At 36.4% G+C, this 27,954-nt stretch overlaps 1 protein-coding gene across 11 annotated transcripts; it reads right to left on the reverse strand.

Moving 5' to 3' along the window:
- Positions 1 to 5,919: 5,919 nt before the first annotated feature.
- Positions 5,920 to 21,056, reverse strand: LOC105056239 (uncharacterized). 11 transcript variants are annotated; one of them, XM_073248116.1, is made up of 20 exons: positions 20,614 to 21,056; positions 19,359 to 19,421; positions 18,981 to 19,282; positions 18,840 to 18,903; positions 18,440 to 18,723; positions 18,269 to 18,335; positions 17,196 to 17,293; positions 16,484 to 16,547; positions 16,128 to 16,204; positions 15,977 to 16,043; positions 15,454 to 15,719; positions 15,313 to 15,379; positions 14,892 to 15,202; positions 14,367 to 14,778; positions 14,161 to 14,261; positions 14,029 to 14,072; positions 9,856 to 10,048; positions 9,472 to 9,616; positions 6,316 to 6,434; positions 5,920 to 6,227 (listed from the first exon to the last, which is right to left on the reverse strand). In XM_073248116.1, exons 1-20 carry the CDS (start codon positions 20,615 to 20,617, stop codon positions 6,033 to 6,035), a joined length of 2,943 nt encoding a protein of 980 aa, XP_073104217.1. In that variant the 5' UTR covers positions 20,618 to 21,056; the 3' UTR covers positions 5,920 to 6,032. The 11 variants fall into 11 exon arrangements, with proteins under 11 accessions (XP_073104217.1, XP_073104218.1, XP_010936672.3 ...); XM_073248117.1 differs by having other exon boundaries at positions 9,856 to 10,045; positions 14,892 to 15,190; positions 17,196 to 17,284; positions 20,188 to 21,056; XM_010938370.4 differs by having other exon boundaries at positions 17,196 to 17,284; positions 20,188 to 21,056.
- Between the last annotated feature and the right edge of the window lie 6,898 nt (positions 21,057 to 27,954).

Consider the following 27,954-nt stretch of genomic DNA (forward strand, 5'->3'; position numbering starts at 1 on the left):
GAAATAAAATTTTTTTCAATTAAATAATTGGAATACAAATTGCTCATTCTCATCTCTATTTTAGAGTCCAACTCTCTCAATTAAGTATGCTCGTAATGTAAAACTTTAGATAGGATATAAAAACTTGAACTCCAGCAAATATCTGACTCCAAACGTGGCTACAAGTAAGCTGACTAGAGAAGTTATCATACCAGCTCCACATATGTGCCGTAATTATAAAATTAATTAGGGTCCAATCCATGTCCTCAGAACCAATTCTCCGAAACTCTAGATTTAAAATAGCTAGCGCTTGGTGCAGTCAGAAACTAAAACAAGGAAAACATGACCCTTCGGCGGCCAAACTTGGTTTGCACGTTTTGAATGATTGTGAAAACCTAGTTCGAGAGCCTCATGGGTCTATTTGACCAGGGGACCTCTGGATCCATGACTTCATTTTGGTGCAACCTACTCAAAAAATTTTCTTCCAGTCTTTACTCATTTTTAAAGCCTCAAGTATCTAACAATATCCAGTTATGTAGATTTGCTTGGGGATTTTTTTTTTTTTTTTAAAGTTGTTTAGATTACAAAATTAAAGTTCCGAAAGTAGAGGTAAGGATTTTTATACATCTGATTTTCCAAAAAGGCCAACATCTTAAACTAGAGGAGTAGTGACTCTTCATGGAATAGCTATTTTGCTTGCACGGGAGAACAAGATGGGATCGCCCATGTATAAGCTTGTAGCACCTTCGGTAGAAAAGTTGATTTCTTTGTAAGCCACTACAGTTCAGAAATCTCAGAACTCAGTTACCAAAAAATAGGGAAATCTCAGAACTCAATTGGCACATTGAATTAATGTCAAAACAGCTTCCAAGTTTTTGGATATCAATGTAGATCTTTTCCTTATCCAGTTATAACTGAGAGCATTGCAAGGCGGACCGGGCACCGACCAGTTCATACTGGTTCTAGACATAGTTCAACCCTTCCATTATATGTACAATTTGCTGCAAAAGGAAAAAGGCTGGTTAAATTCCTAGCGAATTCTTCCGGTCACTGCGATCGCACAAGGGACTCACTTGAGTTGGTGATTCCATTTATAGATAAGAGCTAGAGCTCTCAAAGATAATTGGTTAGTGATAAATCTTTAGTTGCATCGACAACCTGGAGCCTCAACATATCCCACAAATTCAAGTGTTTTCTCTGACTAGCTTGGAGGAAAAAACTCAACACTGGAGAAATTTTGGGAAGAAAGCTCGGTTTATATTTTGGACCGTCTATAATTTATGGAGAAGCACCGGAAACAGTGGATCATCTCTTCTCCTCCTGTGACCTTTTTGGATCAATTTGAAAATGCTTTGTGTTCGAAGCTCGGTATTCTTCATCTCCTTTCTTCTTTTGATCATCTTTGCACTCATTGGATCCATCACAATATTTCCCATTATTCTGATTTTGTTGGTAAGCACCGATTGGTTTGGAAGGAAAGAAATGCCAGGTTGTTTTCCAACAAATAAAGATCATCTCCTTCAGCAACTGCTGAATTAATTCAATTTTTATATGATTGGTCTTTGCTTTGTAATTAGATGGAACTAGCTGAGTTCGATGAAGTCTAAAGCAAGATTAAAGGCTCTCTCATTGACATCGATGACAGCAATCTCTTTCATTATTACAAAACCCAGACACTTCTTCCTCACCAATGTTAACACCTAATGTTGTCTTGTTTGGCTGAGTAGCCTCTATTTAGCGTACAGATTATTGTTTGTTGCTTCTCTTTGTATCTTTTTGGTTGGTTCTCTCGGCTCAAAAGTTATAATCTTTCTCTGGAAACTCCTATTTCACTTCTTTGCTGAACTCTCTAAATAAATTTGAGTGGCTCTGTTGAGCCTCCTCTTCATATTAAAAAAAAATATTGTTCATTTTCCGTACTTGGATCATACGAGTAAAGGAAGAAAATACCAGCCAACAAAGCAATAATAATAATTAAAAAAATTCTAATCACGGTGAAATACTAGTTAAACAACTGTCTGAGATTTACTGCAATCTTTAGATTATAATGTTTTAATAAAAAGAAATCATTGTTTGAAGATGAATGTTTAAAGATTATAATGTTTTAATAAAAAGAAATCATCGTTTGAAGATTTACTGCAATCTTTAGAGTTAGTTCTTGTCCTTCAACTTTGACCGCCTCTTAAATGGGAATCTAAACCAGGTTACCCAAACACAAGGAAATTACTAATGATTCTTCAGCAGTTTAAATCAGCTTATCAATTACAGAAAGTGGTTATAGCAGCTGATCAGGGAAAATCCTGAATGATAGATGCAAATAAAGAGCTCTCCGTAGTACTAATTTAGCACATTAAATTAATGAACACATTCATTTGAGATAGTTATCTGTGAGTCAGTGAGAGGAGACTATTAGCAGGTAATGTTCTTTATGGAATTAATGGAACGCGACTTAAGTTCTTTGGGTTGAAAGCTTCAAGAGGCAGGGAAGAGGTGTATCTAATTAACCTCTCTGCTTTACTGGTGAGACTTAGCTGGCAAGCCATATACACCATCTATATGTGATATACTTTTGGAACTAAATATAATTCACCAAGGTCTGGAAATTCACAACCACCAAAATGACCCCCCTTCAACCTGTTCCAAATTGCTCTGCATCCATGGACAAGGCAACCTTTGGCAACAAAGGGGCGTGCCATGAAACCTCAGAGTAATGCAGTGAAAGTAGGAAGAAAATTAACCTTGTCAAGTCATGCAATTCACACTTAACCCAATAAACCTATAATCATAAAGTTTATATGAGGCCTTCCATTCATGCTTTTACAATTAATTGGAGAAGCCAAAACTAGTATGCCTATAAGCTTTTTGATTGATTTGGCTACTTTAGGGACTCATTTGATGGACAAAAAGTGAAGGAGAAAAAATGCACCTCTTAAGAAGTGAAGAAATGGCTCTTATTTGATTGGAGTTTTAAAAGGAGAGAGAATGGAAAAGCTCTTTCTATAGAAAGTCACTTCCCACATTTCATGAAAAATGAAAATCCATGGAGAAAATGGGTTTTGGTACTTCCGATGGTATGGAAAGTGGTGCTATTTTTTTCTTTCTTAAAATATTCCTTTAGATCCACAACTAAAATTTTATAAAATATCAATAGATGGTTAGGATAAAATACTAAATAATAATATAATATTATCTTAATATTTATATGAATATAATATTAATATTATAATATTTATTATATTTTAATATTATTTTAATATTTATATTAATATAATATTTATATTTATATTAATATAATATTATATTTATATCTATATTAATAAATTTATTATATTAAAATATTATATTAATATATATTAGAATTATATTAACATAATAAATTATTATAGTTTAATATTATATTATAATTATTAATATTATAGTTTTATTAACATAAATATAATATTTATATTTATATAAAGTTTAGAAGTGAAAAAAATATAGCTTTATATTTTCTAAGAGTATATAGATATTTTATACAGTTTTCTCAAGAAAAATGAATACTCAACTAAATATAAGCTATTCAAAAATTACTTTTTCATGACCAATTAAATATGTCAAAATTTTATTTTTAAAAATAATTTTTCAGAAAGTAACTATTTTAAAAAAAAAAAATTTCGCAAATCAAACAAATCCTAGATGATTATTTTCTCGACAACGAAGTATGACATAATGATGACATCATCATGATGTCATGGAATGCCATTGTAGCATGCATGAGCTACATACCATGCAAGCTCCCAATGTCAAATGTCACATGGATGTACTCACTTTTCACAGATGATCTTTGGAAAGATCACTAAATTGAATGCCAAATAGAAGAAAAAAGTATGGTTGTAGGAGGATCCTTCAACAGCCCATCTCCCTGTACCAATAGAGCAGGCCAATCCTCTCTATCAAGAAAGGCTGTGGGAAAAGGAAATGGTAAAGAAGAGGAGGGAGGTGGGGGGGGAGACAGAGGGAGGGGTTGGCCCAAGCCTGACTGCTCAGACGGCTGTGGTAAAGGATGCAGAGTCCACCAACAATCGAAAGCATGCTTTCAACTCATTCAATGATGACCACTAAGTTTGACTAGCCAAGTTGGCTCCATATGTCTCAGTCAAGCAAGACGCAATGATGATTGTTGTGAGTTTAGAACTTTAAAGCTTCCTATAACTATTTATCTTTCCAAGTAACAATATTCCGGTTTCCTCACCCAAAAAAATTAATCAAAAATATTATTTGAATATTTTAACCCCATAAAAATATCCAATATTTTTTCTATATACAATTAATACAAAACTAATTAAATACACATCTATGCAGATCTTCATATATTCTCTTATTTAAATCTTGACATTCTCACTATACTAACATCCAAATCTAATCAAATCCAATCTAAAACACTATAATCAACTCATAATTTTTATGGAAAAGCCCATGGAGTCTATTTTGAGACCTTTGTAACGTCCATATTCTCATCAAAATGAATTATACTATTTGGGCTTCTGGACCTTGTGTAAGCAAACAAAATCTTCCCACCACCTAAATAATGTGGGAGTAAACATACACCATTATAGGCCCTCACACTTAAAGATACCGAAAAACTCCTAATCTATTCATGAATGTTTCCTGCCTGAATGGTTCTCTAAACATCTAAATCAATGATATATTATCCCTGAATTATCTAAGTGTTCATGATTTTTACAATTTATTAACAATGTGTATTTTTACTTGCCTAAAAAACTCATACATTGCAAATAAAAATGCTATTTATTGTTGGTGATGGTCGGTTTTTTCTACTATAGTTTCCTATATTTTATTTTTAAGTAAATAAACATAACAATAAGCCTCCATTAATTTCTTTGACCCCAAAAAAAAAAAGGTTACATTATTTACCTTCATCCCATTTTTTTCTTAGGTATTTTGATGCTCACTTTAATTTGAATGATGAACTTTTTCTATTTTCCAGTGAACTCATGGCAATTGCTCTCAATATGGGCTTGTACGAACCCCACCACTTTAATAGCACCCCCATTTATAAATCCCACAGCAATTAAGAAATATAGTGCTCTGGTTTGGCCCCATGATCGCGCTACTCTGCCCAGTGATTTGGTTACGTCGGTCCAGGTAGCTCTCCCATCAAGGAGAAATTATTCCATGCACCAGGTGCAAGTGAACCAGGGCAAATCGAACGGTGGATAGCGCCCAATTGGGAATTGGAAATACAAGGGGTAGCGTGACGTGTTATCCACCGTGGGATCTGATGCGGTCCAATTGGACCTGGTCCAGTTATAAATCTTTGAAACCAAGGTTCCACCGATTGGTCAAACAAATGACGTTATTCATTATATTAGATCTTTTTTCCATCTTTTTTGGCCGAATCATAAATCAGATGATTTGTTAAAATTATCCGAAATAAACCTGATGGGTCCATTAAATAATGCTACTACTTGCTAGCTAGAAATAAATTGTTAAGAATGAAATGAAGTGTCGACACTCATCGTGCATGAGCCTATTAAATCCAAAAACAGCCTTATGAAATAATACCAAAGAACCTTCGGCACGATGGAAGACTGCATCTGGCTTGCTATCGCCCACATGGATACTTTAACATAAAATACGGTGCGGCGTAAACCCGGTTCTTAGTGCACCGCACCGGAGTACAGCCTCGCCTTTTGGGTGGGGGGACCAAGATGTTGCCATCCGCAACCGGTAAGAGAGTTACGGCCGTTTCTGGGAGATTTTCCGGTTGGTGGCGGGGGGCAATCCCCCACCCCGCCCCAAGGCTGTTTTAGTTTCCGGCGCCTTGTTTGTATCACGAAGGCAGGAGGGGCTCACTTGCGTATTCCCGGCCAAAGTGAAGTGTACCAACTGGCACAATGCCGAGCTGAGGCTTATCTTGATTTCTATGACAGACAGATATGGATCTCAATATCATCATAATATATATTGAGGCAGGCAAATTTTTTACCGCTCTAATTTCCATTTAAATACGAAATATCATTGAGAGAGATAATAACAGAGCCCAAGTTAATTCAGAATTCAGTAAATGTATCTTTTTCCATATCATGTGGATAAGAAGCACCGGCATCCCAATCATAAACGCTTTCATACTCGGCAAGCTCTGGCTGATCCGGAGCCTCAAATTTCCAATCAGAGTCCGCGGGGCTCCGAACTTCACCGCCCCAACCATTAGCCTCCTCTTCCTTATTGAGCTTCCCTCCCTCTTCCTGGACATGAAAAGAGAGAAAAATATCAGAGCAATCGAACGGACAAGATGACTGACCAAATATGAGTAGAGAAGATGGGGGGCCGGACCTCGTATTCACCGGCCACATCCTGTGAAGCAGTTTGTGGATCACCAGTTGTTTCTTTGTGGGAGTTCTGCTCTGCCTGAGTTTGCAGCTGTAGAATTACTCGCTCAAAATGTGCATGATCTGCATGGTAAATAAATGTTGGTACTCCCATAAATGGAATTTGTGACATGAGTGATTGTCTGGGTATGTGTATGGTGCATTAGCAAGAATAAAGAAAAGGAACTAAATGCATTCCAATTCTCAGCTTTGAAGGTGCTTTTACAGCTGATCAAAATGATGGCATGCTCAAGGAGTATATTGGATTAGTTTAGCAGGCATAAACCTTGAGGCATAACTGCATAAAGTGCAAATTTTGTTGGAAGGTTCTCTTTTCTTGCAGGTTAAAAAAAAAAAAAAAAACTACAAAGGATTCTGATGGACAAGTGGTGACAAAAGCACAAGAAAACAAGTCCTACCTGATAATACATAACTTGAGAACAAAAATAACAAACACATAAAATGCAACCCATTAAAGAAGAAAAGAATTGCTTGATGCAGTTGGATAAAAATAGCCTATACCCGTAGGACAAACACCACTGTGTGCAACAGCTTCCCATCATCCTCGTCTCCTGGACATCTGGCACATTTCAACTTATTCAGAACTTTCACTGCTTCAAACATTCAAGGAAAGGGAATAAAGCTGCTAACTGGCTTGTCCCTAATGCAATGGAAGCTCAGAAAGTATTTCCACTGGTGGGATAACTTCCCTAGGGATCTTCAAGATTATACTCGGGCTGATGCAATGATGCCTCATAGGAGGGAGCGCTAATCTCCACTTTCATTATAGAACATACATATAATATATATATATATATATATATATATATATATATATATATATATATATATATATGAAAGAAAACTACTCTGATATCACCTGGTACTACTTAGAGATTATCCTCTATACCTAGTTTCTTCCATAATTCTGAAACAGAAAGGGAGACGAAAGACAAATCATTTTTGAGTAAAAGATCAGAGGACAAATTATAGTGATATTATCAATCCTAATGCATCTTCACTTGGTTCATTATGTGTGCACACGCTGATATTATCGTGACAGGTTCAATTTTATTTTAACACAGGCATGAAATGCAGATATTATAAGATTGCATCCTGTGGGCATAGCAAGATCAGGCAGTTATAAAAGCTAAATAGCAGCCTGATAATTCTCACCATAAACTCCTTAAAATAAAGGGGGTTTGTACCACTCCAATTAAACCAGATCCAGAAAAGAGTGATATCATGCAGTATCATACACACCAATAAATTTTAAACTTGGCCTTCAGTAAGGCAGAAGAGCAAATTGCCCTCATACCTATAGCAGCCTCTCCAACTAGCTGGACAGCTACTAGGCCAGGGATAGCAGGCTGAAACAAAATGGACCACAGGCCTATTTTAGCCTAAAATTGTTCTGGGCTAGATTTGGGAAGATCTTAGCAGGGCCCAGGCTCCTCAGCCCATGGCCTATGCCTAGCCTGAAATTTGCCTCAAGCATCGACATTAAATAATGACTGAATATTTAAAAGGTAAGCGAACATGGACAGCCTTATTAGGGGGACACGTTTAAACTGTAGAAGACACCCAATGCATAAAGGGCCTGAACAAAATCCAAGACCCCCCCCTTCATTGCAGCACTTGACACCACCTCTCTTTGCCATTTGTCTAACAAGCCCTTCCCCTTCCCCATCTGCCATCTGCAGCAATGGCGACCACTGCATCCACCACCGAAGAGCACTCCCTCTCTATCCCTCCCATATGATCTCTCTCTCTCTATCTCTGCCTCCATATTACTCTCCTCCCTACCCTCCACTCTCTATCTCTACAGGCAAACAGAGTGTCATGGTAGATTCCATATTCTCCTTCAGCTGAATGCAGTCTGAAATCAAGCCAGGTCTCTTTGGGCTTGGGTCAGGTATGAGCTTTGGTTTTATTTTAGAAAGTCAGGTTGAGCTAGGCCTCCACTCCCTCCCAGATGGGGGTGGCAGTTGAATTGGATTGGATCGGATGCAGGCCAGGTCAAAAATTCATCAACCCAAATCCAACTTATTTATTAAACAAATCAAAAATTTAGATCTGAACCTGACCTACTTATTAAACAAATAACCCAACCCGATCCACACAACCAATTATTAAAAAGATCAAGTCAAGTTAAACGGATTAAACATATTAAGTGGGTCGGGTTAAATATATCAAAAAAATGCTAAGTAGGTTTTAAACAGATTAAAATCCAACCCAATTATCAAATTCGTCAAAATGGATCAAAGATCTGAACCTGAACCCAACTATTTATTACAAAGATCTAGATGGGTTAACCTATTTATGTCAAACCTAAACCTGCATAAAGAACCTATTTATGTCAAACCCAAACCTGATTAAAGCTGATTGTTCGTGGGTCGGATTGAGAGGTCGGATCATAATTGCCACCTCTACTCCTAGATATTTAGGACAAGACCTGGCTTAGAGTAGCTAGGCCTAGCCCTTCAGCAGTGGTACCAACCAGAAGTCATGTGAAGACCCAAACCTCTTTGATAAATCCTTCTTTTCCTTGATAGATCCAATATCTTTCAGCCAACTCATTTCCGAAAGCAATCTTGCATCACCATCAAACAATTCCACAAACAACTTCAACAAGCAAAGCTCAAGAACTTGAACCATAGACATGACCAACCCCATGAACAGTTATCATCAACTGTACCTCCACTGTCCTTCACCATCACAATCTCTCCTTCAATATCACATCATAATATAAGCGGTACAGTGAGACATTGTTTCATCACTGCTTCGGATCTCATTACAAATACTAAGCTCAGATATTCATTCTAAATTGTGAATTCTTCAATTATAATATAATACGTAAAACCTTATTATGATGGATTACTTTGTCAGAAGGATCTGCAGGCAAAGATAACACACAAGAACTTGCTGCAGAACACGATGTCTTTAAGCCCAATGGAATAATCTAACATTCAATACCAGTAAAAGAAATGCGTTGTCAGTAAAAATACTTATACTATCACAGCAGAGTCGGTTCAAGCCTTCCATGTGTAATTCAAACACCAGGTGATGGGGATGTAGAAAAATTTAAACAATGACAAGAAGCAATGAAGCGTGTCCTCACCTTTGGAGCGATGGACTAAGGCATCATGAACTTGCAAAGGATGCTTGCGCTCTTCATTCTTAAACTTCAGTTTCACTTGGTGGCGTGTACGATTAGGGAATAGTTGTTGTATCATTGCAAAATCTGTTCCAAATTGGCGAATAGCCTGAAGCATATCCAATCAGAATATGAATAATCACAACATACATTATTGCGGAATGGAATGTAACGTGACAGGAACCCAAACCAAAGAGCCTGATATATTATATATAGAGCACAAAAAGTTTAACTACAAATTCAATTTCTTCAAGGAAAAATTATAAGTTCACTGTTATTGATTTTCGGATTACATAATCTTTTATAAACACAAGAAAAAGTTAATACATGGTTTAATTTATCAGTTACCTGGTAAAACAGCTCTGTATCTGCTTTTGACCACCTCACTGATTGCGGCCTATTCATGTAGGAATGGTAATTCAATTTTGTAGAATTTGGTTGAATGTTATGATTTCCTTCGCCATCAAGGTTTTGTTCTTCCTCCTCTCCAAAAAGATTGCCTTCATCGAGATAGGTTCTGCTGGGAAAGGAACCAGTACTGCTATACGGGAAACAACATGTTAGCGAATAAAAGTAGGTAACGATCAAAAAGTAAAAGATCACTTTTTTTGGGGGAAAAAAAGAGTAAAATTAGCTGATAAATTTCCAAAGTTACATGAAAATGAAAGAGCCATGGTACCAATTATTAGGGGATAGCTATATATAGATCTTTTGAACGTTTATATCAAAAATTATGAATAGCAGATGCATTAAATGTATCTCACTATTTCCTTCCGAGTCCTCTCTAGTCTACTCTTCCTCTTTTTTGATATTTCAACCACAACAAGAAAGATGCTTCCCATCTCAGCCACCTTTGGTGACATTGCACATAACAGCATTACCCTAAATTTCTTGCCTTTTTATTTTATATTTAGATGATCATCTTCTTATTCGAACTCTATCATCTATCATAAAAAGCATGAATGGAGGGAAGAATAAGAAGTTAGCAAAGAAATGCTAGCCTCTATGCTGTTTTAGTTAAAGCAAGAATTTAAGTGAAAATCAGCATCATACCAGATGCACAAAATGTACTGCCTCTGCAGGTTGTTAGCACAGTTAGTGGTTCCTTATTTATCACCCTACAGGTAGTGCTTATCGACATGCAATAGACATCAGTGGCTTGCACCCTACTTTTCCAAAGTTGAACCCCTTCCCAACCATCATGAACAACCTTATTTTTATTTGAATGATATTGAGCCCTTCCATATTAATTTTTTTCACTTTATTTTGTTCTAATATTGTTGTCAGAAGCTTAAGGACCATTCTACTTGTTGGATATTGTAATGACAAAATATTATCATTCTACATTGAATCAAACGTTAGAAATCAAGAAAAACAGTAGCACGAATGCTTACACAACATTACGAATATATGAGGCTCCAACAGTACAAGTAGTATGCGTACTAATCTATTGTGTTGTTAACATGCATAATTACACATTCTTCCAGTTCTGATCACAGGCTGAAATTTATTTGTGTTATTAATATGTAATTCAGTTGTGCAAAGCTAGTTTACAAGACATATTACTTGAACTATGCGATACACTTGTTAAATAGCAATCAGCATAGAAATGTAGGATGACTCATGATCCTCTATTTATCCAATTTGTTTTAAAACATTTTTGTTAAAACGATAGAAGCATTTTAAATTGGCTATGTCACAAAACATAAGTATATCTCCGCATGCTAATCATAATTCCTTTGTCAGACTTGCATATCTTTCTGTGCGCGTGTGCATGCCAAAGTGTCGTAACAAAATTGATACTGTCTGGACCCCTAACTGAAGTAAGAACAAGACAAGATACTATATTTTCATGGTTTAAGGTGAATGACGAAACACCATCTGTCCCATAACTACTGGATTTTCTTTTCTTTTTTTAATATATGTATTTGAGGGGATGGCAGGAGGAACAAACAGTTTTTTTTTTTTTTAAAGCAATGTTATTTTGATATCAATGTACCAATTGTCTATCAGATCACTTACCATCTTTTTTTTTTTTTTGATTGATTTGAAGGCTATATTCTTTTTGTTGGATTATGGATCATAGCTTAAGTGGGATTCCTGTCTATTTGTTCTACTTTACAAGCAAATCAGTTTAGGAAATATTGTGATAACAATTGACATTTTAAGTGACTTTGCTGGCTTTTGATGATGCATCCCTACAAAATTGGACTTTGTTAATTTAGGAGCTTTGGGTATCTTTAGGTATGAAAAGGTGTTTAGAATGTTTTAGTGGTTAGGAATAGGATTGAAACTACAAAGTGCAAAGCATGAGAGGACAGGGGGAGAGGGAGCTTTGCCTAATATGGACCAAAACATGTAAACTTATGATTCAAGCGGGAAATGACTTGGTGACAGATAAATTTATGCATTGTCCTGCTTAAATCTAGAATGAAACAGCACTCAAACTGTCCAACAAAATAAAAGGGATCTATTGTCAATAACCATGGATTAATGACAACGAATAAGATAATTATGCTAATAAGTTACATTCTGTGCATCTCAGTCACGATCTACAACAGATGTCATGATAACAGGTATTTTACCACTAATAAGTGCTTTGGGCATTAATGAACTTATGCATGGCACTGTAGATGTTTCGTCATGCTTGATCGAAGAAACTGTGATGGGCCTGACCTTTTTTGCTGGTGGGAACATAATGAATATAATCTGACTGGTATAGAGATAGAGACTTATGGAGACTAGCATCCAGCACATGTCACGCACATACTGATTTATGCATGGTTACTCACATGCAACTTATCCAACGAAGGTACTCTTTGATGAACAGTTCTCACCAAGATTTTCATTTCAGCAGAGAGAGGTTTATGTTTGTATCAAGCACCCATAAATATCATATAAAAAGCAAGGCCCTCATTATTTCGGCCAATATAAATCAATATATCCCACGATATCGGCCAATACGATACCAATACAACTGTCAATATTATTTAATAGTTGCCCTTTACTAACTTCAATTAATTTTTTTATTACCAAATATTAAAAATGAAGGCCTAAAGTTATAGGTCGTTTTTGTTTTATTATCAGTTCATGTTTTGATATCTCTATTGTTATATACAAACCAAGTAAAAGGAATATCTCAGCCACTTTCAAAATTCTTCAAACTGCCATCTCAACTGATGGCCAAGATAAAGACTTAAATTCTGGCCATATGTTGTATCATCCCCTTTTAACTTCAGTAAATAATATGGCATATGCTTCCATAGATGATTTTCAGTACTTGCGATCCTATCATATGCAATGCACAGATACATTAATTTGATGTATGACAGACATAAATGCACCAATTTGTAAAATTAGATAAGAAAAGAATGCATTTTTATCATTCTGCACCATTTAGAAAGCATAAAATTAGAAAAGAGCGATTAAGGGTGGAAAATCTAATGTGAAAAATATTATTATGGGTTGAAGTCAGAGTGGTACACGAGTTTCCTTATATACTAGTATAAACTGACATAGAGTTAAAGGGTGGGAGAGAGTCGCATTTATTTCTTTTATTCTCAAGGGACATTTAAATCAGGGGATACGATAGAGTCTCATTTCTTCACCTTCCCTTTTTCCCATCCATTTGAAAAGTTTTTGCAGAGGAAAGAGGTTTTTCTTTACTAGGATTGTTTAATACATAAAGATTTCACTTGCTACTTCCATGAAATTAATGTTAATTGGTGTTTTACCTAAGTAAATACTTAACTAGCAAGTCAGGAAAACTCAAACATATCAAGCCTATTGATGCTTGGCAAAGAAAAGATTGTGATCTCTCCGAATATACGATATCAATTTGCTTGAATGGAGGTTGGGAAAAGATCTTAAGACTTAATAAAGAACAAAGGGCAACTGTAGATTAATACCATATGGTCATAAAATGTTAAGACAGCTACTGGTTTGATCACTGTCTTTCCTAAGAACACATAAAAATTTTTGAAAAATGGGAAGACAAAAGGGTCAAGACAAATACATTGCTCATTTAGTACCATGCTCAAATAATTTCTGTTTTCTAGAACTTACATTATGAAAAAAGCCATATAAATGCAATCACTAAAATATATAACCCTGAACTAGTAAGGGTCTACAAACAAGCCATTTGATATTAATTTCAAATTAAGCAAGCTTTTGGAGCATCTAGATTTGGTGATTTGTGCACGTGTGTGTGCACGTCAATGCTATCACAGATTTATTAAGTGACCAAGTTTGAACACAGATAGTACCCAACATACACATGTACCCATCATACTCCAACTGGAGCAATCTACCTAAACAGGAAGAATTTTGATTTCTCATACTTGTTCGAAGACACTAAGAGATGCACCATACCAATATAATGACCATAAGTCAGTTTGAATACTTTTAGAGGATCCTGACTTGTACAGCAGAAAACTTCAGATATGACAATATAAATTAATTAAGAATTGCCTGGTGAGCAAGAAACTTTTTCTACTCGTGGACCTTACATAATTTGCGTACCTTTGATTTGGAAAGGATTTCCTAAGTGTTGCTGCTTCTTTACTCTGCAAAATAATATTTAAAGGAAAAAAAATAGACATGAAATATTGTCTCAGCTGAGTAACATTACAGCGACTAGAGAAGTAGACATACTGATATTCTCTCCTTAGCCTCTGCAAGCATTATTAGATCTTTTATTCTAAGCTGCCTTCGGTCAATCTCATCCTCGGGTGTTTCCAGCAAAACCTTGTTCACTAGAAAAGTAGAAGAAGCCAAATCAGCAAAGTTAATTGCTCCACTTCAACAGCAAGAATAAAGAATTGATAGTTCAACATTTAAAAGCACCAAGATGTAAGTACCTTGCCGTCTCTTCCGCCGTGTTCCACGAGGAAACCTCTTTTTTGGTAATTCCTCTGAAATGGAATCGGGTTTTCCAGAAGCTCTTTTGCGCTTCTTTCCTGATTTCTTTTTTTCAGTCATCTTCCCCTTTGATTTTTTTGGCACCCTCTTCTTCTTGGGCACATCCTCACCCCTATATTCATCATCACTTTGGTCCTCATCTGATCCACCTTCTGGTTTGCCAGTACCATGCATGTAGATTTGCTTTCTCAATTTCCTTGATGGTTTACTAGCTGCAATATCTTCAACAGTTTCTGAATTATGTTTTTCTTCCTGGATCAACTGAGTAAGTTCTTCCACATTTGGGGAATGGGCCTCAACACAGATATCCTGTAATAATTCTGTAGGTTCTCTTTCTCCACTAACATGATTCTGGAAAGCACAAGATTACAAGAGCACAACAGATGAACAATATAAACCAATAATTCATAAAATCTACTCTGAAACAGGCAAATAAAATTGCTTATGATTGTCCTGGACTTTACATCTCTTTCTGACGATATTTCAATAGTTTGTGTAGTCTTCCTGCCCCCTAAAGTTGCAGCTTCAAGTGTACATGTCTCGGAAAGTTCTGCCTGTTCTTGGGCCAACTCAGATGGCATGGGCATTGCAGAATCAACAAGAGAATGTGCTGGAAAGCCAGAAGCATGAACCTCCAAGGACTCAGCCTCTGGAGGAAGCGAATCACATTCACACTGCACACACTCCATGGCACCAGTTTGAACTGCAGAAGCATTAGATTTCACATTCTCTGTTCTAGCACTAGGCTTTGGTTGGAATTTACCTACAGATCGAGCTATCAAAATTTCATAGAAAAGAGGGAAAAAAAGGAGAAACAATGTGCACTTGAAAAACAGCATGACAAAGTTAAAAAGTAAATTCCTCTCATAAAGGCTTGTTAAATACCTGCAGTTGACATTGGCAGAGAAAGAAGTGTGTTGAAAGATTCAAGGCCTGAAGACTCTGATATGTCCTGAATAACAAATGGAGCATCCACATAAGTAGTGTTTATGAAAAATACTGAGCGAAAAGAAGCCATGAAATTACCTCTTCTTCCAACTTCCCATCATCCATTTGGAAATCTCCATTGAAATCATAGTTTACAGAAGATGACTGTTGATGGTTATCCAAATATCCATCATTCATCACATCTCCAATGGGAGGATCTGTTCTTGTGAAGTTGCCCTCAGAACAGGTCTCCACAGAAGGAGCAGTAGTTTCAGAAGCATTAGGAAGAGCAAAAGATACTGATTTAGCTTTTCCCCCTTTTGGTCGTGATGCAAGCTTAGGCTGAAACTTGCCTACTTGTTTTACTGTCAAGATAAACATCATCACAACTGAATAACAAAATAGGTGTAAATTGAAAGTAAAAAAATAGTGTGCTGCCATCATCAATTATGACTCACAAAGGTTTCGAGGAAGAAAAAACAAAGAAAGAAAGAGGTAGGATGGGAGGGTTGGCTTGAGTAATCACAACTCTTACCATACATGCTGATAGCTTAACCCCCAGCCTTGTAAACCATTATTATTTTAATGAAGATTATAAAATATTTGTTAGCATCCTACTTACCAGCAGCAGCACTGGGTGAGAAAGAAATGTCATCAAGAGATTTCATGCCAAAAGGCATCATCATTATCTATGACAAAACAAACAAATTAGAAGAAATAAATTATAAAAGTGAGCCAGAGATTGCAGGGCACAGAAGCTTAAATTTAATTACCTCTTCTGCTGGTTTCTCAGGGATGGCCTGGAAATTACCATCACTCTGAGCGACATGAGGTCCATCCTGATAGGATACTGCAAGGACCATGATCTCTTTGGTTACAAAGAGGAACATGCATAATATTAAGTTTGGAAGAAAGAGATAAGGTGCAGAACTACTAGTGCTCGAATTACACAACATCTACAGCAGCATATAGTGGTCACATCAGTTCTTCCATTTAGATTGTGATTAGGCCTTTGGTTAAAATCTAGCTACAGCACTACCATCATGAAATACCATAATTGTTGAACATATGGAAGACACAAGATACAAAAGTATAACTTAGACCTATGGCAGAAATGTTCATAAACTACCAATAGTTGGCCCATGTTGAAAACTGTCATCAAGAGATTCCGTACTGAAGAACGTATCCGCACTCTGAAACAAAACAACCAGAATTTCATAACCAGAACAAAATGGAATGCATTACAAAAGATTTTAGGGCTGAGCAAATAACCGAAACCCGAAGAAACCCACCCAATCCGACCTAATAAACATTGGTTTCGGACAGTTGAAAGACATAAATCGGGTGGAATCGAGTTAGGGTTTGTAAAAAATCGGTTATTTACGATCAAGTTCGGTTCCTCCACTTTTAACCCATATGAAACTGAACCCAACCGATTTAGTATTTTATAAACTCACTTTTATTTTGGCACGGCATCATTTAGATTTCAATACTTTGTTTAGACTTCATTCTAAAGGTTTAGACATTTTTGGCATTAAATTGATCAAAAAAAGCAAATAAGCTTAAGTAAACTAATATTAAATTTAAAATCAACATTGGATCAACATTGAAGTTCAAAACAACACAACCCATCCGAACCCGCTACAAACCGTTCACTTCGGTTTCAAATGATTTATACATGACAAACAATCAGCAGCAAGTTGAATTTTTTTCAACTCAATTAGATTCAGTCGGATGAAATTTTTTTCTCGACCCGACCGAACCCGACCCGTGCTCAGCCTTAAAAAATTTTATCTTTACTTTCAATTAGGAATCAATAAGAAAATTTTGTGTACTTTTACCTCAACAGGTCTTTCTTGATCATGCTGTGAAGCCTCCTCTTTTTCACCATCAATATGTAAGTCTTTGCAATGTGAAGCCTCTGGGTGATCTGCAGAATCTTGAATAAAACAAGGGTCAGATATGCATGTCCTCATGGATGACAAACACTCAGTGGGAAAAGCTAAAAGATTTAATCCCTGTTCTGAAATTTATCATGTTAAAAGCACATGGAAGATGCTCTCTGGTGGGAGAAATAATTTGCATAGCACGAGAAGAGTGGGAGGATGCAGAATTTGGTTATACGCTTGTATTAGCGTAGCTTGAGTCAAAACTTATTTGGTTCCTAATCTGACAAAGGCACATGCTAATCAACCAGTAAGCAAACAAAATAAAAATTGTAAAAAAAAGTTGATTTCCTTTTTTCCAACTCTTATGATGAAATTGTATTTTGTCTAAACAGTTTGTCTTTGTATTGCATTATATTTTACAAAGGCCATTAAATTAAACACTGTTGAACAAGAAATTAACCATCCTAAGCTGATTGATTTGCTAATTGCTTAAACTTACTTGCATTTTCAATGAAAGAAAGTTTTATATACAGTTACCATTGATCTGATTATTATGATGCTTTTATTGATCTTTGCATATCATATGATAATGAAACTACCATCAATCACCACTCACTTGGCAGGTGGGTGCCGATGGGGTTCACAGGGGATAGGCCCTCTTCCATTAGGATTGGGCCATTCACCAAGTGCCACACCAGCACCAGTCCCACACTCACAATAAAAAGATAAGGAATTGACAGCATTTAGCATTTTTCCTACAATAACACAAAAGTACGTGAAAGGCTAAACAGTCAAATGATTGGAATAAAAAGGTTGATTCCAACAAAACAATTTTTTTCTATAAAAGTACAGATGAAATATTTTATGTTCTATACATACAATCTAAATATATGATTTGAATCAATCCATTTCTCCAGCAAATAGGCGAAAACTCATTTTCTAGAACATTGCCAACAATAAAAAGTTTTTTTTCCCAACTAATAGGTCAGCTCATTATACCCACTAGAATCAGAAAGCCTACTTACCAGAAGTTCTATCAGGCAGAAAAAGAATGTCATCAAGAGAATCCATGCCAGAAATTACTGCCCCCGCCTAATATATGACATTTCAAAAGAAAGAAAAAGGTGAATAAAGACGAACTGAAAACCAACAATAAGTTATCACATGAAGACAAGCATAAGTCAATTTTTTCTTACCTCTGCTTCTGACTTATCAAGATCAGATTGCGAATTTTTGCCCTTCTCAGAGATTGCTACTCCACATTGTGAAGCCTCATAGTGAACCACTGACTCATTGATTAAGCTAAGGGGTTCTTGAGTTGTATGAAGCTTAGAGGGAACAGCCTCCAGTGAAGAGCTGCTGGATTTAAGATTTAAGGAACTAACTGATTTGTCAACTCCCAAAACAGCACTAGATGGTGTTACAAGTTTCTTGTTTTGTGGCTGCATGGCTTTAGGTTTAAATCTACCCATAGCCCTTGCTGTCAATACAATATGTCAACAAATAAGCAAGCAGGCATGGAAGAAAAAATCAATTTCAAAAGAGAAAGAAAGAAACCAAGAACAAATGGAATGAAAAACCCAAAATTTGTTATACCATTCGTTGAGGTAGGCTGCAAAAGATTGTCAAGGGAATCCGTACTGAAGAACATATCTGCATCCTGAAAATAATGAGAACTTACTAAAAGAGCAATGAATTTGTTCGAATGGGTCAACTTGCTGAAGGGTTTGTCTCTACCTCTCCTGAATTTCTTTGATCCTGCTGTAGTCCCTCCCCATTGTCAATGTTTGATATCAAATCTTCTGAATTCATGGTCTTTGATTGACTCACAGATTCTTGAGTGACATGGTTATTAGAGGCAATAGTATATAAATCAGCAATGCGAAGAGGTGGAACACTTGAATGCTCCTGATGCTTAGGATCTGGATAAGAATCCTTGAGCTGAATGGGTTGGGTAGAATCAGATATACTGGAGGACACAGGAGTCATTTTGGTGGTTTTAGCATGCAGCTTGGGTCGAAATTTACCCAGTGTTTGCTCTGCCAATATATATGCAGATTATTAAGTTTGGCAACAAGTAATACAATTTGACTAGAGGTTTACAGATTAAGTTACCAGTGGCGACAGGAGGCGGAAGAAGAATATCATCAATAGAATCTAAATCAGGAATCATGTTATCTATGTGAAAGTAAAAAAAAAAAAAAAAAGTGAATCTTTTTGTCGAAAAAAAGCAACAGATATCATTCAACAGATCATAATAAACTATACATTCATTTCTTTTATTTCTAGATCCAACAACAATCAACCAATGTGATTACTTTTCTGCTAAACCGATTGGCTGCATGGACATGGCAAAGATGCCCTATGAATAAAAACCTTAGGCACTCAAATCAGGAGTTTTTTTTTTCTGAGTTCTCTGATGTAACAAAATTATAAGTTTTGCTATTGAGAAAGATTTTATTTCTCCATATCAATGGAGGGATCTCAAAAGCCTAATAAACAATAAAAAAATATGAAGTTCATAGATTGCTACATAGAAAACATAAATCCTAAACCAACAAGAAAAAGCTCGAGAATTGGGGACTCCATCGAACAAATCTTGAATTTTGGACTATTTTAAGAAAATAAACTCAAATAAGACTTCAAAGCAGAAAAATCGTTTATTGGATACACATTACACGACGATAAATTCAATTAGAGAAGGAAAAAAAATCAAAAAACCTGATTTACAGTTAAAAAAAAAATCATCCATCAACTCTGCGCGAGAGAGAATGGATAGATTAGAGAATTGGAGATTTTCGCGTTAGGAGGGGCACCATGACCAACAATCAAATATTAGACACGAGGCAATGGTATTGAAATCAAGAATGCAGGTTAGATCAAAGATTGATGGCAAGAATAACAAGAAACGGAAGAAAAAGAGAAGAAGCAAGAGAAGGATTACCCATCTCTGTCGAAGGACGGCGGCGGGGCTTGTACGAGCTGGATGTAGCTGGAGAGCGACCAGAGAAAGGGGAAAACAGCAAGCCGAAGACCGTAAACGAGTGGGAGTTAGAAAAAAAAAAACGTTCCCATAGGGCTCACGATAGCAGAGACGAAGTGGGGGAGAGAGAGGGCGCTCCAGTCCGGTGGCGGCGGCGGCAGCGGCGGCGGCGGCGGCGATAGGAGAGACAGAGAGCGAGGAGAGAGGAGAGAAGGAAACGGCAAGATAAAAGGGGCGCGGGGTGGGAGGAGCGCTTAGATAAAATCAGCACCGCCTGTACCGGCTTATGGGCTATGGCCCGGTTTTAATCCGTGAAGGAATCCAAGTGATCCTACGATTGTTCCGATCGAGAGAGGCGAATCTAGGGAAGAAATCCAAGGATTTTACCCATTTTGGCAGAGCGCCGGCCGCCACTAGGCCCTCTCTCTCTTTCGCTCGTCTAGCAAACCCTTGGATGGGACTCCGAAACCCGATAAAATAATTGTAAAAACCTCAGATCAGGCCGGAATACAGGTCCGGTCCGGTCCGGTCCGGGTCGGGTCGCGGGTCCAAGGCAGAGGAGCCCGGGGGGCGATACCCAAGATCAAGAAGAAGCCTCCCGTCGACGCTGCCATTCGCGAGGACGACAAAGAAGACGCCGCCGCCGCCGCCGCCGCCGCCGCCGTCGATGATCTCCCCTCCACGGCCCCTACAGGCAGCGACGCATCCCCTGCCCCGCCACCTCCGCTGCCGTCCCAGCCACAGCGCAGCACCACCCCACCTCCACCCCCGATGCTGGAATCCAAGGGCTTGGGGACGTGGGATTACTTCTTCGGTGGTGAGAAGAACATGCCCCCTCCCACCCTCAGCCAGCCTGAGGATACCTGGCCGCCGGCAGAAAGAAGGGAAATTGAGGAGGAGAAGATCAAGACCTCGGCTACTCGCCCTTCGCCGCCGGCCGTGAGCAACGACATCCGTGGTGTTGAACCCCCAATGGCACCGGAGAAGGTGGTCGCCGAGCCTGTGCCGCCGAAGGCCGTGAAGAAGCTGAAGCAGGGTAGTTCAGCACATCACCACCATGCTTTGTCGGCTGGGAGATCGGAGTTCATTTCCTCGAGGCATCAGAGAGTGCTCATGATGGTTCGCTGCGAAGGAAACAAGAGGATTTTGGGTGAAGAGGGAAGGGGCGAGAATCTCTTGATGTCGTTCTGAGAGAGAAATCGGGAGCGGATGAGACAGAACTAAGCAATAGGAAAGAGTACGGCAGTTGAGTGGCAGTGGAAGTCCTCTAAAGCTGTCCAATGATTTTTGGGTTAGTTCGATTCGAATCGGATAAAATTTTTATTTTAAAATTTAAATTAATTTAAAAATTTTTATGAATCGAATTAGATCTAAAATTAATAAATTTAAATTCGATCTAAAAAATAAAATAAATTTAATTTTAGAATCCGATTTGGACCCACGGATCTTTAAAAGTGGGTCGATTCGGATCTATGCAGATCGGGTCGGATCATGGGTCACCTCGACCCATTTAAAAACATATCAGAATCACGCGAGGTCACTTTCATAGCGACGTCTATTCATCCTTGCAGATATCTCTCGAGATCGAGGTCACTTTCATAGCAACGTCTATTCATCCTTGCAGATATCTCTCGAGATCGAGGTCACTTTCATAGCATCGTCTATTCATCCTTGCAGATATTTTTCGAGATCTCATGCAACAAGAGGCACGCCACTGGAGCAAAGAAGAAGGCGTGGAGGAAGAAGCGAAAGTAAAACCCATTTGCTTGAATCCTTTGCCGTATTGATGTAATTTAAAATTTTTTTATCAATTTAATATAGATTTCAATTTATTTATAAAGATAATATAAAAATTAAAAAATACTATTTAAAATAATATTTTTTTAAAAAAATATTATTTTAAATGATATTTTTTCAAAAAAATATTATTTTAAATGATATTTTTTTAAAAAAATATCATTTTAAATGATATTTTTTTGATTCAATCATCACACCACCCCATCTACGTGGTGCTTCTAAAAGCGTCATTGCGCTTTCGAAAATGCCATTCCGAATGGCATTTTCGAAAGTACCGTACCATATGGTATTTCTAAAAATACCATTCAACCTGGTATTTCTAAGGTTAGTTTTTTTTTCTACCTTAACCTTCGGTGCATGATATATTTTATTTATATTTTTTAAATCAATTTTTTTAAATAAGATATATTTTTTTATTATTATTTAAATTTTTTTGATGCATGATATTTTATTTTAAACTAATTTAGATAGTTCTTTTAACGTGATATTTTCTTCTCTAATTTTTTTCGAGACACATCTAAAAATCATGACAAACCATATAGCATCATAATACTTGAAATTAAATAAATAAAATATCTAAAACTCTGATAGAAATAATAATTAATAATATAAGATAGAACAAAAATATATAGTTTATAAAAAAATTCTACGGTATTATAAATCCAAAAAATACTAAGTCCCACAAGAGCGTCGTGGTGCTTGTGGCCACTTGGATCTTCTCACGAAGGTCCTCAACAGTCGCTCCTACTCCTGTGTCACCTGTGATGGCCCCTCTCCTGTATCAGTGGACGTCTCTTAAGCATGCATATAAAAAATAACAGGTATTGCTGGAGCATCTACAAGCTGAGTGTCCCCTCAACCTTCTCATCTGGATCCAATGATGGGCCTGTAACAAAAAGATCAGACCACTCAAATGAAGAATCATGATGCCAACTCGGACTCAATGCTATTATCTGGGGCATGTAGGAAGATGAAGGCCCGGACATCTGTAGATCAAAAAGTGGTGGCATATGTCTAAATGATATTTCTAAGATAATTTTTTTCTTCACCTTAACCTTCAGTGTGTAATATGTTTTATTTATATTTTTTAAACTAATTTTTTTAGATGCGTGATATATTTTTTCATTATTATTTATACTTTTTAGATGCATGATATTATTTTTTAAACTAATTTAGATAGCTCTTTTAACGTGATATTTTCTTTTCTAACTTTTTTCGAGACACATCTAAAGATCATGACAAACCATATAGTATCCTAACACTTGAAATTAAATAAATAAAATATCTAAAATTTTAATAAAAATAATAATTAATAATATAAAATAGAATAAAAATATAAAATTTACAAAAAAAATCTCACAGTACTACAAATCTAAAAAATATTAAGTCCCATAAAGACGTCGTGGTGCCCGTGGCCGCTTGGATCTTCTCACGAAGGTCCTTAACGGTCGCTCATACTCCCGTGCCACCTGTGATGGCCCATCTCCTATATCAATGGACGTCTCCTGAGCATGCATATTAAGAATAACAGATGCTGCTAGAGCATCTACAAGCTGAGTGACCTCCTCAACCCCCTCATATGGATTCAATGATGGAGCTGTAAGAAAAAGATTAGACCACTCAAATGGAGAGTCATGATGCCAACTCGGATCCGGTGCTATCATCTGGGGCATGTAGGAAGATGAAGGCCCTGACATCTGTGGATCAAAAAGTGGTGGCATATGTGCAGCATGTAGCGATGATATCTGCAGAATACATGATGCTGAAATATCTGAAATATATGATGATGGTGTATATCTCATATTTGACGCACAGGATGCTCCAATCGTCGTCAATATTCCTAAACATTATCTCTCCATCTCCTGTAATATCCAAATCCGCTCGTTCTCATCAATCGTAGATAGAGTACGATAAGTGTCCAACATAAGACCCGACAAACGATCAGTCTACATAACAAAAAAAAATTAGCAATACATTATAGATCATAAAATAAAGATATAATGTAATTATATAAAATATTTTGTATTAATGATGAGAAGTAAAATAAAGACTTAATGAATTGAAATTGAATATAAGATTGATATAAGACATAATTTTCAAGACCTTACCTATATGCGCACAGTAGAACTCTCATCTTCGTATCTTGAAACTACATACCGAGGCTATCCGATGACTGATACTGTAATGCTAAGAAATCAAACTATATAGTCCTCGGTATATGGATGACCTCCCAATATGTCATCACTATGAACTATATGATCTCATCGTGCATTCCAAATGGTGATATACTATGCATATCTGATATGCCAATCAATGAGCTCTCCCTCGTCGATCAATACGATAAAGTCGCTGACTGGTATCAAATTACTCTGAGATGTTCTGAATCCGATCAAACTGCCGTAGCACATAATCTGAAAGGTGCCACTCCACCACATCAAAATAAATAAGCGACACCCTAGCAGTCCATATATCATGTCTATCTATGCAAATCTGTGGTCATATGAAAAATATCTGATTTGTGTATGACTCCCATAAAAATTGATAGAGTTAAAAATAAAGTCAGATTAGTAAGCTTATTTTTCAATAGACTATGAATACTATAAAATGATATTTATACATAAATTAAAATTATCCATCTATGTGTATCAGTCAATGTATCCAGCTGACATCTATAAACTCATGCCACTTTTGTCGACATATGGTGAACATCGAATACAATGTTCCATTTGCTTGATAGTATGTTCACATTAATTGAATTTTATCGGATTAAAAATAGTAGTAAGTTGCAAGTAATGGAATTAATATTTGTATACCTATATCCCTAAGATGTGTCTAATTTGAATGGAACATCGAGATCATACTGCTCTGGTGGCATCTCAAGCAATTATCTCCGTAATAGACTGATAGTCGGCATCCTTCTATGCCCAAATCTATCAATTCTAAAAGAATCATATATAATATATCCAATCAGAGCTATAATAGAATGTAGAAAATTAAAATTTGTATATCACATACTTACAATAATATAAAATAATCTTCAATCTCTGACTGATCTACTGCAGAACCCTGACACATAGTCCTATGCAAGCAAGCTAGTACTACACAGTCCCAAATGAGCCTACGAGTGAAATCTAAATCCTCTAATAATGATAAAAACATCAACTTCACCTTATTAGATGAAGTATCAGGCAAAAAGGCACCCCCTAATAATCGCAGTACGTAGGCTCTGACATACTATCGCACCATCTCCTATGATGTATCATTTTCAATGTGCAAATATCGATAATGATCATCGAAACACTCTATCCTCAATTGTGAATGATCAAAAAATTATGCCTCGAGCTGAAATCCTAGTAATCGATAGCACATATCTTACCACTTTGAAATGCTAAGAATGGGATCAGCTTCTGTAACTGCCTCACCATCAACTGATAGTCTGGTGAGAAACTAATATTCTATAATTTGATAGTCCTCTCACCAAATGGAAGATAAAATGTATGTGTCTTTGGGCGCTATCTCTCAAGTAAGGCAGTAATAAGACCAATATCCATCTATATCCGTCCAATTCGATAGACTTCATAAAACCTCAAATATCGTAAATAATCTATAACTCTATCTGAGATGTCCTCCATATGTCTGCATCAGCTCATCATAATCAGAGGTGTCTAGGCTCCTTCAATAAGATAGAATAATTGATAACATGCATCTCTCAAACAAAATTTTTTTTACAAAAATATAAATAGTAAGATTAGAAATAGAATGCTTACATTGCCATCTAAGATGACCTGTGAGCGATGGATCTCCTGCAATGTAAAAATACTGTGGTCTCGAGGATCCGGATACCATCCCTTGTAAGCCATAACACACTAATGATTCTAAAACAATAACATACATCCCAAGTGTATTAGAGCATAAGAAATATGATACTAATTCATTTCATGATAAATATAACTCTGCAATCATACATAAAATAATAGATAGAATAATACACAATTCTGAACATAGATTACACAACAGTTCAACTATCGAAAATATATAAAATAATACATAACTCTAAAAATACATAGAGCAATATATCTGCTGTCTTTAATATCTTCCACTGCTTGAAGTTGATATGTATAGAAGTAACCTAGGACAGCGACGACGATCATAACCCTGTTCCTTACGAATGTCACAATGATTCTTGCTTCTTATTTGCCTATCATCCATCTCATTTTGCAGCCTTGTTGACTTTGGCCTGCTTTTCTGCTTAGGTCTCAAACGATAATGATCAGGAATATATGTGAACATATGTGTGGACGTGTAATAGTCTTCATGTGATAATAAATAAAATTTGCCACTCCAAACATTCATGTATGCCGCAACTATGTATGCATCATCCATGAATCCACTAAAATATACAACAATTTCTTGGCATACAGCTAAAACGTGTGAACAAGGATATCTATAGATGCTCCACTTTTCACAAAAATATTTTCTATCACTTAAAGTCACAGTTTGAGAATTATCTCCACCTCTTAATCCTGCACTTGCTCTCCTCGTAAGTACTTCATATATGCCTCATTGGATATTGAATACTGTTACAATATACTGGTTAACTTTAACTTAATCTTCTGCAATTTTAATTGCAATATGAGGAGTAAAAAAACTATTTAAGTTCTCTTGTACATATCTTGAAGCTTGGGCACATCTCGTATTAAAATATTTCATAAGATGGCAAAATATTATTGAAACACAAACTATAATTGGCACATTTCTAGCTCCTCGTAAAATATTGTTAAAAGCTTCCAACAAATTTGTAGTTAAAATATCATAGCGTATGCTGACATCATGTGCCAATATCCACTTCTCTGGTTCCAACTCAGACAGTCAACTCCAAGCCTCTACATTTACTGTCTTGATCCTATCCATGATAAAGTCGAGCTTGCAAACTTAATTAGTGCTCCCTGCTTGCCATAATGCTCTTTTGAACTGTGTATTTTTAAAGTGAGTGTTGAAATTGCTGCAGATATATTTTAAACAGTATCAATGATAGGCACATGATGGACTCTATCTAATAGATTCATCTGCAATGGCATTCAATATACCTGGATGTCTGTCAGAAATTAGACATATTCTATTTCTATCTTGTGCGATATGTGTCCTGAACTGAAAAAGAAACCAACTTCAACTAGCATTCATTTTCTTATCCACAATTACATATGCTAAGGGATAAATCTCATTCTCTGCATCAACTCCTATTGCAATTAGCATCTTACTTTTAAACCTCCCATACAAGTACGTGCCATCGATGCTGATCACAGGACGGTAGTGCCTCCAATCCTGGATGGATGGTTGAAAAATCCATAAACTATAATTTAAAAATCATGCATCAAAATTTCTAGTTGGGAAGAAATCCCATAAAACAACAGTGCCAGAGTTTGCATTTTTTAGTGCAGTTATATAATATGATAATTTTGCATAAGACGACTCTCATTTTTTATAAATATCAATCAATATCTTTTATTTTTTACACCATACTTTTCTGTATGATACTGTATATTGAAATACTCATTAACGGCTACCACAATAGCTTCAACTTTAATATCTGAATCTTTTTCAACCAAATATCAGACTAGTATGTCAATCATCCTTCTATTGATATGTTTGTGGTCTCGACTCAATTCTATAAACAAACAAGTATGAGAATCCTCATATCTTGTGATCATAAAATATCTATGCTTTTTCAAAATTGCAGCACGAAGCCTCCATTTACATTCTTGTTCAGTATATGATAATACACATTGTATGGACCACAACTTTGAATGTGACTGAACTACATTGTATATCCGATACTTTCGAATATGATAAAGATCAATAGCTCTATTTAGCTTATCTTTATTCTGAAATATCAGACCTATAAAAAATTTAGTCATCGAGGAGTTCCAAAAT

Source organism: Elaeis guineensis, chromosome 13 (assembly GCF_000442705.2).
Source record: "Elaeis guineensis isolate ETL-2024a chromosome 13, EG11, whole genome shotgun sequence".
Classification (NCBI taxonomy): Eukaryota; Viridiplantae; Streptophyta; class Magnoliopsida; order Arecales; family Arecaceae; genus Elaeis; species Elaeis guineensis.

Excerpts from the sequence above, each read along its gene's own strand:
- LOC105056239 (XM_073248116.1), bottom strand. Across the intron at positions 14,779-14,891 it reads AAATATCGTCAGAAAGAGAT|AATCATGTTAGTGGAGAAAG; the intron begins GTAAAGTCCAGG and ends TGTGCTTTCCAG. Across the intron at positions 10,049-14,028 it reads AAATCCTTTCCAAATCAAAG|CAGTACTGGTTCCTTTCCCA; the intron begins GTACGCAAATTA and ends TTTCCCGTATAG.